Here is a 13,428-nt window from a genome sequence, read left to right as displayed (position 1 = left end):
ATATTTAGATTTTATTCAAAATTAAAACCACTTACTTTTGTCACTATACAGTAAATCAATAATTTATTGTATTTCATTAAAGATTTAATAAACTACTGTTTAATAATAATAATAATAATAATAACTATTTGACTAATATTAGCTTGTGTACAAGAAACTCATTCACAGATTATTCAGCTACAAAAAGGGAATAAAAATGAATGAAAGTTGATTAACCACAAAATAATTACATGGTTTTCTATTGTAATAATTAACAAATTATTTAATAAATATGATAATTTATACAATGGCTCATTTAGATTATTAAATGAAGTACAGCACTACATATATTTTTTTTCAACTCATTGGCTGCCATTGACGGCGCGAGACATCCAATCCAAAATGTACTGGACGTCTATCGCCATCAGTGGCACTGAAACATGACCATTCACTGCCATTCCTCCCAATTCAATTGAGTTTGACATCTATTGCTGTCAAAGACAGATAATGAAGTGTGTGTCATCTGATATATCCGTAGATCCACGATGTGAACTTGCTGACCCTGGCATAGACGCCAGGCAGGCCGGGTCTGCCACAGCCGGCTCCCCAACTGACGATGCCGATCAGAAACCAGCGGCGCCCACCTGGCGCCTGGCACGACAGGGGCCCACCTGAATCCCCCTGAACCATTACAGAAAATAGGTTGGAAACTTGATTTATAGTCATATCGGAGGTCAGGTATTGTACGCTCACCCTGCAAGCGTCCCGCTCTCCTGACGGGACCCCCGCACACAGCATGCGGGGCGACACGGGGCCGTAAGTCTTTTTGCACTCAGTCTGGCTCATGATGGACACTTGCGCTTTCTGCAGCACTGATGGCAATGACTTGTCTGCAAAGCAAAAAAACAACAAATGGGCTCTGTTGAGTATGTGTTGTGGTAGTTATTAAAAGAGGGAAATTGATATTGAAAACTCCTATTGTTGTTTTCGTCAACGATGACAATAACGAAAATATTTCGTCAACGAACAATTTTTTCATAATGATAACGTGACGATGACGAGCTCAAAACGTATCTTGGGAGACTAAAACATAACGAGGTGGATGCCAGTTTTAGTCTGATCCGACGAGAATGAGATAAAAATTCGCTTAAGTTTCAGTCTTAAATTCACAATGTGTGACATTTTCTTATCGTATGTATGTGTAGTAAGCACGCATCGTAGCAGTGTTTGGTCGTGTCACTCATGTGACGTGCTGTGCCGTCCCACGCATCCTTACTCACCGGCTGGTGAGTAAGCGTGTGTCCACTCCAGGCTCCTTTTATGAAATACTGTGCATGAGTCAAGTGCTGCTTGTTAATTTTTGTTTTCTTATATTGGCTAGATATGCCATGTTGCTTTAGTCTTTAAATGTCTGTGCTGAGTGATCATCACACACTAAATGTAACTTGTAGCGGTAGCATAGCGGTTTGAATTAGCATTTAGCGTGGGGAGGGTCATCTTAAAGATTTTGCATACAGGTGAGTTGAATAAATTGAAAATAATATACTGTTTTCCTGCTGAGTGTGTATTGTCATCACAAAGATGATGATGATGTAACAGCTTACAATTATTTGCTCGTCTGTCTATGTTCATTCGAAATTGTTGGAAACATTTTATTTATTTATTTATGGACTAAAAATGGTGGAAGTTTACAGACGAAAACATTTTGAGTACTGTAATTTTCGGACTATAAGTCGCTACTTTCCCCCCCCTCATTTTGAATCCTGCGGTTTATAGTCCAGTGCAGCTTATTTGTTGATTTATTTGAGTTAATAGGAAATACTTTATTTGACAGCGGCGTCATAAGACTGTCATATAACCGTCATAATTATGACATGACACTGTCATGGGCATTAATGAACGCTTATGACAGATGTAATTACGTGTCATCTGGCAAATTTTGTCACTAACTCCATTTATGTCCAGTTCGGATTTTTTACATCCATTTAAAAGTGAGATAATTAGCCACATTCGTTAATTCTCATGACGGTGTCATGTCATAATTATGACGGTCTTATGATGCCACTGTCGAATAAAGTGTTACTAGTGTTACGGTGTGAATATCCCATAGTACAGTATAAGGACAGCTGTGGCTTATAGTCCGTTGCGGCTTATCTATGAACTAATGCCGTTTTCGAGTCAAATTTGGTGGGTGGTGGCTTATAGTCAGGTACGCCTTATAGTCCGAAAATTACAGCAGTTGTCGACTAAAGTTAGATGAAATTTGTCTGAGTTTCGTTGACTAAAACTAGACGAAGACAAACACATTTTGAAATGACTAAAATATGACTAAGACTAATAAGTATTTTCGTCCAAAAGACTAAGACGAAAATTGAAAGGGCTGCCAAAACAACACTGACGGCAATAGATAGATTTTAAAAAATGAGAAAAAAAAAAATAAAAATAGTGCATGAAAGGGTTGACTGATTCCTTACCCTCTTCGGAGCGATGTCCCCATCCGGTCACCCAGCAACGGTGCTGGGTGGTGACAGCCTGCGATGGGGCGGGCAAGCACACGGGTCGAACCGGTGGGTCCGTTGAGGCGGGCCACGCCCTCTTGAGCCTCAGCAGTGCCACATCGTAGTCCAGCGTGCGGGCATCGTAGTACTCGTGTACCACGATATGCTGGATTTCTGCCACATGCCCGGGGCCGCCCTGCGTCAAAGCGCCCAGGTGGGCCCGCCAGCGCCGCGGGTCTGACAGCCTGCGTTGGTTTGGATGTCAATTTGTGGAACGGCGATAGAGAGATGGACAAGTGACCTGTCTTTGCTGAAGCAGTGTGCCGCAGAAATGAGCCAATAGGAGGAGAGCACAGACGCGCCGCAGATCAGGTGACCTGAGAAGTGCAGGCTAACCTGCCAAGGCCACTCGCCCTCCTCGGAGTCGCTACCGCCCACGATTCGGGGGACCTCGGGGGGCACGGGGAGTCCACAAGCTAAGAAGCAGAATTAGAAATTCAAAAATGAAATTTTTAAAATTTTGTGGTTGTTTAAATTCTGTTGAACACCAAAACAGCCGCAGATACAGACTTTGTGAATATACATTATGCCAAATATAGTACAGTATAGTGCCAGCATAATGACAAAAAATATTAAGTGAATATGTAATGATAATAATAATAATGCCAATTAATAACAAATTCTGACTTTTAATTTGTAACACTTTATACACCCCTTACAGTGCTGGACAAAAGTATTGGCACCCCTGCAATTCTGTCAGATAATGCTCAATTTCTCCCACAAAATGATTGCAATTACAAATGCTTTGGGAGTAATATCTTCATTTATATCGCTTGCAATGATAAAACACAAAAGAAAATGAAAAAAAAAATCATTATCATTTTATACAAAACTCCAAAAATGGGCCGGACAAAAGTATTGGCACCCTGAGCCTAATACTTGGTAGCACAGCCTTCAGACAAAATAACTGCAAACAACCGCTTCTGGTATCGATCAATGGGATTCTTACAATGCTCTGCTGGAATTTTAGACCATTCTTCTTTGGCCATCTGCTCCAGGTCTCAGATTTGAAGGGAGCCTTCTCCAAACTACCATTTTCAGATATCTCCAAAGGTGTTCTGTTCTATGGGATTCAGGTCTGGGCTCATTGCTGGCCACTTTAGAAGTCTCCAGTGCATTCTCTCAAACCATCTTCTAGTGCTTTTTGAAGTGTGTTTTGGGTCATTATCCTGCTGGAAGACCGATGACCTCTGAGGGAGACCCAGCTTTTTCACACTGGGCCCTACATTATGCTGCTAAATTTGTTGGTAGTCTTCAGACTTCATAATGCCATGCACACGGTCAAGCAGTCCAATGCCAGAGGTAGCAAAGCAACCCTAAAACATCAGGGAACCTCCGCCATGTTTGACTGTGGGGACCATGTTCTTTTCTTTGAAGTCCTCATTTTTCTCTGTAAACTCTATGTTGATGCCTTTTCCCAACAAGCTCTACTTTTGTCTCATCCAACCAGAGAACATTCTTCCATAATGTTTTTGGCTTTCTCAGGTAAGTTTTGGCAAACTCCAGCCTGGCTTTTTTATGTCTCTGGGTCAGAACAGTGGGGTCTTCCTGGGTATCCTACCATTGAGTCCCTTTTCATTCAGACACCGACGGATAGTACGCATTAACACTGGTGTACCCTCAGACTGCAGGACAGATTGAACGTGTTTCGTTCAAGTAGAGTTTCTTCATCCAACATCCGTACAATCTCACGTTGAAATTTCTCGTCAATTTTTCTTTTCAGTCCACATTTAGGGAGGTTAGCTACAGTGCCATGGGCTTTACTCTTATTGATGACTCTGCGCAGGAACATTCAGGTCTTTGGAGATGGACTTGTAGCCTTGAGATTCCCCATGCTTCTCAAGTGCTCAGACGGTTCTTTGGTCTTCTTTCTTTTCTCCATGCTCAATGTGGTACACACAAGGACACAGGACAATCAAATTCAATCCATTTTAACTGGCTGCAAGTGTGATCTAGTTATTGTCACCACCTGTTATGTGCCACAGGTAAGTAACAGGTCCTGTTAATTACACAAATTAGAGAAGCATCACATGATTTTTCAAAGGGTGCCAATACTTTTGTCTGGCCTATTTTTGGAGTTTTGTGTAAAATGACAATGATTTTTTATGTTTTTTCATTGCAAGCAAAATAAATGAAAATATTACTACCAAAACATTTGTAATTGCAATCATTTTCTGGGAGAAAGTGAGCATTATCTGACAGAATTGCAGGTGTGCCAATACTTTTGGCCAGCACTGTATACAATTGATTGGCTGCTAGACGTCCAATCCATTTTGACTGGGAGAGGCTCACAGTGATTTGATTCATTTTCATTTTGTTAATTCTGCTTTTATTAACTAATCAAAAACACAACAAGTGCTTTTTTAAACGACAGAAAACAGATTAAATTATATAGAAATGTATATATATATTTAAATATGTGCACCAGTTTTCTAATAAACTAATAAGAAAATAAAAAATTTAAAAAATAAAAGAAAGTGTTCAACACTGTCTATTGCTGCCACAAGATGGCAGCAAAGTACGAACTAAATAGAGGCTCCTGACGCATCAACCTAATGCAGCTACTTTAGCATGTACACAATCATGAGCCTATGTTACATACAACGACTGTTAAATTATTTCACACATAGAATTAACTTTTGAAAAGCAGAACATTTCAAACAGTAAAAATACAGTAGGGTATAAAAAAAAAAAAATTGCTCACCACAGTCGTTTTCATCGCTAGCGTCCTGACAGTCGGTGATGTCGTCGCACCTTGCGTTCTTTTTTCGGATGCACGAACCACCACCGCACTGATAGCTAACAGCTGAGCAGCTTGTTTCTGTCACATAAGAAATATGACAGCAAAACGAACGCAATTATGATTAATTATAAATGGAGTCACACCCTGCGTGCAGTTGGTTTCATCCAATCCATTGGCGCAGTCCGTCTCGCCATTGCAGACAAATAGGGGATGCAGAGGAGTTCCACCGCCGCAGTTTTTGCTGGGCTGTGCTGAAATTATTAAAAAAAAAAATATGAAGATGCTTTGCTTTGATGGTCAGTAAACACAAACAGGATCAGTTCCTGTTGATTTTGTGGCATTACTGGGTCACTTCATGTTGATATTGGGTCACTTCCTGATGATTTTGGGGTACTAAAAGGTCACTTCCTGATAATGTGTCGTCATTTTGAATTCAACTTACAGCAAAAAACCTCGTCGCTCTCATCTTGGCAGTCGTCCAGCCCGTCACAACGTCGACTTTTTTCCACGCAGAGTCCTGTGGTGCACAGGAAGTGACTTTCCGGACATGCTACAGATAAAAACACAACGTAAGCCGCAATATCTAATCATTTCTCTTCATTCACAACACTAAATGCTTACGTTGGGTGATGTTGTAGCTGCTGTACGACACCTGGAAAGGTTGCGCGGCACTTCGTGAGCTGCAGCGAAACTCTACTTCGGCGTTGCGGCTCGCTATCCGGAACACGCTTTCGTATCCCACGTAGATACCACAGAAGCTGTGATGTACAATGTCGCAAAATTATAAGTTGGGCTACTTTTGAGTTTTGTGAAAAACGTATTCCCGTATTATTATTGCCCATACATAACTTCGTTGACCTTCCACCATCCATGCTCACAGGCCTTCATGTCTTTTTGTTTCAGAACATAGTTGTGGAGCTGCAGAGCAACTCCCAAAGTGTGGTCAGAAGTCTAGATTAGGATAAAAATAAATCAAATAGATGCAAAATTACCTATAAATTACATATACCTGAAAGATCCACGTGCAAGAGCAGTGAGGGGGCATTAAGCTGGGGTGGAAGGGGCTGTAGATCTCGCCGGTCACGTGTGATTGAGACGTGATGTGAGACATGCAGGCTGAAGAAAAGCAGAGTGGATTTAAAACATCTACACACCCCTGTTAAATGCCTGCTTTTTGTGAAGTTGAATGAAACAATGTGACATACGCTCTTCTGTGATGGCCTCAAAGTGTCCTCTGAAATTCTTTGGTCCACTGGTCATTGTAAACGACAGCAACATGACATTGGAGGTAGACACGAGCGAGATAGTGCTGGAAATCGGTGCACACATTCTGCCAAAGCACACATACATCAACTTAACTAATTTGCTCCCAGAAACGTATAAATATTTTTAATAGTTTCACTGTCCCAAAGATGTATTTATACGTCTTTTATGGTTTTTTTTTTTTTTTTTTTTTCAAAAAAGACATCGGTGGGTCGTGATTTAATTTAGCTCCAAAGCACAAAGCTGAAAATCCATTTTAAAGCAATAAAACTGGCCGTTGGAGGGCAGTAGCGCATTTGGTAAGACCCACAGCCTGACTCAACGGCAACAAACATCCAAGCCATGCGGCCGGGCGCCGGCGGAAGATGACCAAATGGATGCCAGGCGGCGGACGACCGAGCAGAACAACCGGTAGGAGCCCGGGATGCCAGGCGCTGGACAACCGAGCAGAACGACCGGGACCACTAGTGCAGCGGATGAAGCCTTTGAGTCCGTGCTGCTCGAGAGCAGAGCCCGCGGAGACTCAAAAAAAAAATCATCTTTATGAGACAGACGGCGATGAGGAAAAGTTTAAGCGGCTGTCACTGCCAGAACAGTGTCATCTTTCAGTTAGTTATGTGTAAATACATTGTTACTTTGCAATCAAAAGCTCTATTTTTCTTGTTGTTTATCTTATTTTGTAAAAGGAAAACATTATTCAGACGCTTGGGATGTAACTAAAGCAAAAAATAGCTGTATATAAGTCAAAGTTATGTTTGAAATGTATGCTTTCACAAAAAGCTCAATTTCTTCATTTTTTCATCAGAAATTGGAAAATTGCTCAAACTAAGCTATTTTCTAAAGAACGGAATAAGATATGAATTAACGTTTTTTTTTTCTGATGAAAGAAGGGGTTTATATATCAGTTATATAGCAAGTTTATATAGCAAAAGACAATTTTCTGTTGGCCTTGCAAAATCAGTCAAAATCCAGTAAAACGGCCAGGAGCAAATGGCCTTGCTCCGGTGAAAATGGCTGGGAGTGAATAAGTTAACTACAAATATACACAAAACATACTTTTTCCGGTAGCTTTGGAGCCTCACCTGTGCAGAATTCGGCCCCTCATGGGCAGAAGAGCGTCGTAAACGGTAAGAGCGTCGTGAACGCAGTCGCTAGGCTCAATTTGGAAGGAGGCGACGGTAAGCCGTATGAGAAAACCGGCCAGAGCGGTGAGCTTTACATGGCATCGAACACCTCCCCACGATGAGAAGACGTTTAAAGGCACTTTTGACTCGGGAAGGCTGGCGTAAAGTTTGTCGATACATTCAGAACCTGAAGATAAGAACACATTTGTATGGTTTTATGAAATGCATCATTAGCCACAAATATCCGCCTACCTGCTGCATTGGATGAGTAGTCTGAGCGTTGGACAGCTGTTAAAGAACAAAATAAACAATACTTATTTATTATATATGAAGAAACCATCCACATTTGTAAAGTGAGCCACCATTGACAAGGATAGAGTCAATGTCCACAGGCAGGCCTAGCAGGTAGCCCACTGACGAGCGGTTCTTCATGCTGGTATGGACAGAGTCCCTCAGGATGACAGCCACACATTCCTCGCAAACTGCGGCGCTCTTCAGGCGAGGGACCTCGAAAACCATCCAGAAGTGCACCAGTACGCCTCCCAAATTGTTGGTACTGAAGGAACACAAACAAAATATCTCAGAGGAAAGAGAATGTAAATCATAAAGACGATGGGGACAACAATTGACCCTTGTGGAACACCAGAGGGTCATGTCACCAACATCACTCACTAGCTGCCCAAATGTATAATTACAAATGTACCTGAGGTCTGAAATGATAGCATGCTTGTACAGGCGAGCCACTGAGGACATCTTGTACACGCCGCTCACCTGCAGCAACATCAGCAACATTTAGCATAGCCCAGGTGTACTAAGTGGATCATGCACAGTACTACACACCACATGGTTTATCTTGCTTGCCATGGAGACAAACTCGTGGGACTCAGCCTGACGATACTCTGGGATGAATTCCACGTTGGCAACGCGGAACATACCAGCAAAGTAAACACCACTGTTGCCTTCGCGCCGAACTGGGGTAGATTTTGATAAAGATAAAAATATAAGAATGGTAAGGTTTTTTTTACTGGCTACTTGCAAGTAAAACAATTATATTGCATATTTTGTCTTGAATACTGGATTATTTTGTGTGGGAAGTAATTTATTGGTCTCATAGGCCTGTATTAAATGTATAAATATGTTAAAAAATTCAATATGAAGATTTTTTTTTACAAAAAACATAAAAAAAACCAGGCATTTGATGAAAAATAATAATTATGATCAACAATAATAAAATAGACTGCGGTAATTTACTGTACAGATACTGTATGAAACAATTACTACATGTTAACCCCTTCAGACCTAAGCTGTAGGGCATGACGTGTTCGCGTCTTTAAACCAATAAATACACAGAATTTAGTTGCTATGGCCACTTCTGGCAGATGATTGGCTGAAACATTACCCATCTAAATCGAGTCATGACGTTTGGCACGCCCTCTTTGCTATTTTTGGCTCTTTGAAAAATGCTGACCAAACGCACCTTCAAAAAGGATAACGTTAAGTGCTCATTTCTCATTAGAAACACATTAACATTAAAAATAACCAATAAAAGCATGAAATATCCCCGACCCAAAAATGGCACTTCTGGTGTGTAATAATCAGCGCAGGGTTAAATCAAGGGCGTAGGTTTGGTCTCAAAATTGGTAGGGACAATATAACTGCATAACCTGCATGTAAACTTTTTGCTGGGGACGGGATATTAATAAGACCAAACCGATTGTGTGTGCAATGGTCAGGGCTGCATTTCTCAAGAATATGAACCTAATTAATTGATAGGCAAAATGATCAATGCAAAATAAATGTGTACTGACTTATAATAACTTTCATATTTGTTGGTTCAGGTGATACAACATTTGATTCAAACTTTTGTTTTCAAAAAGTACTCGAAACATTTTGAAAACTTTCTGAGTATTCATTCATTCCTTTTCCGAGCCGCTTAGTAAATGTCTGGAATTTATTAGCAAATTTAAATTGTAATATTTGAAAGTAACTTTAAAAATATATATATATTAACACACACAATAAATACAAATTTGATAATAATCTCTTAACTATATCCAGGAATGCTAAACACAAAAACATTTTTCTTTAGACAGATTCAATGTAACTGGGGAAAAAAACAAAAACTTCTTAGGTGGGGGAATAACAAAAATATAAATATAAATGGAGGTTTTTGTCATGAAAAACAGTATTGCTTTTGTCCACAAGACAGCTAAACTAAAAAAAAAAAAAGAAAGCTCCTTTGGGCTGCTTTAAGACCATATACTGTAAATAAAATAAAAATGAAAATTGCAGAGAATGGCGTAAATCTCGGTTCACTACATTTCTCACTGTTTGTTAACAGTAGAAAACACATACAGGAGGACACTTCTCTCAAAGCAGCTTCCTACTCGAGTTTTGCAGGTTAGCAAATTCACACGGTTTAATGTTATGCTAACTCTGTTGCAGGTTGGACTTTCAGTAACAAGCTTAGTGGTGTGTCTCCCACCTCTACAACATTGACGTCTTTTTACATTACCTACAGTGGCTGCTGCTGGCTGGGGGAAAAAAACAAACAAATATCCCTCCTTGTCGAGGGGGCGGCATATTGTGTTTCTGTCAGGGCTGTGAGTGCATGTGTTGTTTCAAGTCATCAACCAATCAAACGTGCATTTGAAGAAAAAAAATTGACTGGCACATTCAGCAAGTGAAAAGGATAAACAAGTCTGAACATAATGTAAATAATTCAGTTAAATAATGATAGTATCAATTCTATTCTTACAGCATTTGGGAAGACACTCTAAATTACACTTCATATATAACTTATTATATAATGCAAATAAGGTTGCTTAAAAGTTGGTGGGGACATATTCAGCATCCTGAAAACTTACTGTAGTAGTGTTATGTCCCTACCAAACCTAAGCAAAACTATGCCCTTGGGTGAAATAGCAAAAAATACTGTAATATTTTTATTTAATTGAGCAAATTTTAGAATGAGGATTTTTGCAAACAAAATGGAAAATAATTCAATGATGTGATGGATAAATAAAACATCAGACATTATGCTTTTAAAATGTGAAGTTAAATCAATGTCATTATATAATACATAGAAATACTTTTTATATTAAAGACACGATGGCTCATACCTCTGGCTAAACCTGCCTGATGACTATTCTGTAATCGAGCCCCCCCATTTGATTTAGTATAATTTTTTTCCAGCCTGGATAAAGAATATTGCATTTTAGGAAAAAAAAACCGGTTATTTCGCATTTTGCTTAACACCCACTTACATATAAAAACCCAAAGCAGTGACCACAGAATCACCACCAGCACAAAGACCACAGCCGTGATGATGACAGCCAGGTGCTGGATGCTCAGTAGGTAGGCCCAAAGCCTGGCCAGCCCTTTAGGCTTTCTCCTGGTCTTCCTGTACATCCTGCGCAGCTTCTGCAGCGTGTGATCCACTGTGGACAGCTCCACGGAGACATCCTCAACCTGTTGTTGAAACAGAAGTGGGAATTATTTGCCCTTTGAGAGAGCCCACTCTTATTAAGTGTGTGATTAATAGCGTAGAACAAACAAATGTCAAGTAGCTCGATTCAGGGAACCGTAAACACTTTGAACTATAATAGAAAAAGACAAAAGATGTGACTTGGCAGCTGTAACACTACTTCAATCCTACTCTGGTGCATTGAATTACACTCCAATCAATATGTATTATTCATTTCATGAAACAAGAGAGGGTGAAAAAAAATTGCGTTCAAGTACATGAAACCAAAAAAAGTTTGCTCACCCTTTATTTTAGTCCGTATTTAATGTAACATTTAACCAGAGGGCCCATTATGCTCAACTTTAGTAGCGTAAATATGAAAAAGCAGCATGTTCTTACATTGGCGGCATCCTGATGAGACGTGTCGACGTCTCCGTTCTCCTTGCACTCTGAAACCATGACTCCAGCATCCCCATTTAAAACCGCTTACATCCTCATGTCTATTTTCTTTTTTGAAAAATAAAAGACATCTTCAAAAGAAAGGAGATAGTACTACCACACCGCACGGCTGCTTGACAAATGAAACAAGACCGGAGGCGTCGGAAAAACTCACGTGTCGTGTTCCCGTGGTTAGAAACTCCCCTCGGCATAAAAAGTCCAACCCAAAGAGAGATGACGTTTTTGTACAAGTTTTATTTACAATGTTATTTAATAGACACGGTGTTCAAGCAGCAGCAGTCCAAATAAAAACAAACAACAACAAGGTTCCAGCCTTTGTGAAATAAAATAATAGTCAACAAACAGAATAGACAACGTTGTCACATTGAACAGATGAAAGTCACAGACACAAAGAAGGTATTTTAACACTTGGTGCACCTACTTCATTAAAGGCACAGTCAACATGTAAATAAACAAAACAAGTACATTGACAGGAACGGACAAAAGTCAGGTTGATTTTTTAAAAAGGGCATTTCGGGTGATGCTGTATAGCAGCTGGTAAGGCTTTCGTTTTGGGGGTTCGGCCAGAGAAAACACCTGCTGTTGCGGCACGCTGGTGGGGATGGTGACGTGCCGTTGGTGGAGTGGGTGGAGGGTTTGGTGGTGTGGCGGGACGGAACCGGAGTAGCCCACAGCTAAAAGAAAATGTGGGAAGCATATTTTAATAGCATTGACAGCGATACACGCCCAATTCATTTTGACTGGGAAATACTAGCAGCACATAATGGAAGCCAAAGAGTTAATTTTATGCATCCTTACTCTTGATTTTGCCTTGTTTGGCTCTTCTGGCATTGGCGATAGCTTGCTTTCTTTGCTCCTCGCTGATTTCTATACCTGTAGACAAATGATGCAGATCAGATTAAAAGACTATTCCATTAAGCCAGACCTAAAAATTGTAGAATTATTCCATGAAATTGTATTAAGTTAGTGTCACACTGACTGAAAAGTTTAAATTTTCATGTCTTCATTTATAAGACCCTTTGAAGACAATTTGGAACATAATTTTCAATGTATTTTTCATGGACAGCCTCATAATCAGTAACTCCTAAAATATACAAGAAATAATTTATTTACAACAGCTTAGATTTCCACACTATTACACACAATTAAACGCAATTCTGCGTAGTTCTAAATTTAAAGGATTTAAAAAGACAGATAACACCTTTATCATACGCATCCAAGCGGAAATAATTTAGTTTAATCCATAAAACAAAAAAAAACAAAAAAAAACAATTTAATAAAAGCTTCACGGTAGTTGTCACCATAAGTGAGGGCACACATTTTATTAGGGCTGCAGCTGTTGATTATTTAAATAATCCATTAATCTATCAATTAGTTAAAAGATTCAGGTTAGTAGGATTTAATAATAAATTTTAGCAGATGTAAAGCAAAGGCTTGCTAAGATTGCACTTTCAAAAGAGCATTAAATGTGAATACAAAATAAAATTCCCGAGTGTTTTTTTCAAACTATGTAGAGTTGCACTCTCATTTCACAAGAGCAATAAACGAAACAAAAGAACAATTGGCTAACTTGCATAGCAAAAGTCAGTTAGCTTAAATGCTATAAAATGCTTACTTTTTTTTTTTTTTAAACAACGCTCTAAACAAATCGTTCAAAAACGTATTGCCGCAAAAATAAATAAATAAATAAATACTGAATATACCCATAAATTTAATCAGGAATGCATAATCATATTATATCAGCTCAAACAAAAACGTACAACCTTATGTTGGTCTTAACGGAGCAGCTAGATCCAACAATGTCAGATGAGTTATGCCATATTCACCGCTGCCACT

The 13,428-nt window shown here is 39.5% G+C and overlaps 2 protein-coding genes across 5 annotated transcripts in view; both read right to left on the bottom strand.

Annotated features, from left to right (window-relative positions):
- Window positions 1–137: 137 nt before the first annotated feature.
- Window positions 138–11,895, bottom strand: tmprss7 (transmembrane serine protease 7). 2 transcript variants are annotated; one of them, XM_057824410.1, is made up of 19 exons: window positions 11,747–11,888; window positions 11,533–11,663; window positions 10,934–11,138; window positions 8,508–8,638; window positions 8,371–8,438; window positions 8,030–8,223; window positions 7,920–7,955; window positions 7,626–7,854; window positions 6,486–6,610; window positions 6,290–6,396; window positions 6,125–6,231; window positions 5,902–6,038; window positions 5,723–5,830; window positions 5,424–5,531; window positions 5,242–5,358; window positions 2,779–2,953; window positions 2,454–2,722; window positions 733–869; window positions 138–660 (listed from the first exon to the last, which is right to left on the bottom strand). In XM_057824410.1, exons 2-19 carry the CDS (start codon window positions 11,590–11,592, stop codon window positions 499–501), a joined length of 2,475 nt encoding a protein of 824 aa, XP_057680393.1. In that variant the 5' UTR covers window positions 11,593–11,663; window positions 11,747–11,888; the 3' UTR covers window positions 138–498. The 2 variants fall into 2 exon arrangements, with proteins under 2 accessions (XP_057680393.1, XP_057680392.1); XM_057824409.1 differs by having other exon boundaries at window positions 139–660; window positions 11,533–11,640; window positions 11,747–11,895.
- spata13 (spermatogenesis associated 13) overlaps window positions 11,807–13,428 on the bottom strand; it is a 26,759-nt gene continuing 25,137 nt past the window's right edge. For all 3 annotated transcript variants that reach the window (XM_057824403.1, XM_057824404.1, XM_057824405.1), the window contains 2 exons: window positions 12,391–12,465; window positions 11,807–12,266 (listed from right to left, as the gene is read on the bottom strand). In XM_057824403.1, the coding sequence (XP_057680386.1) occupies window positions 12,079–12,266; window positions 12,391–12,465 (263 nt within the window). In that variant the 3' untranslated portion in view covers window positions 11,807–12,078. The remainder of the gene's footprint in view (window positions 12,267–12,390; window positions 12,466–13,428) is intronic.

This window comes from Corythoichthys intestinalis, chromosome 20 (assembly GCF_030265065.1).
Source record: "Corythoichthys intestinalis isolate RoL2023-P3 chromosome 20, ASM3026506v1, whole genome shotgun sequence".
In the NCBI taxonomy this organism is placed as follows: Eukaryota; Metazoa; Chordata; class Actinopteri; order Syngnathiformes; family Syngnathidae; genus Corythoichthys; species Corythoichthys intestinalis.
Note: the sequence above shows the minus strand (reverse complement) of the source record. Positions and strands in the feature narration are given on the sequence as shown.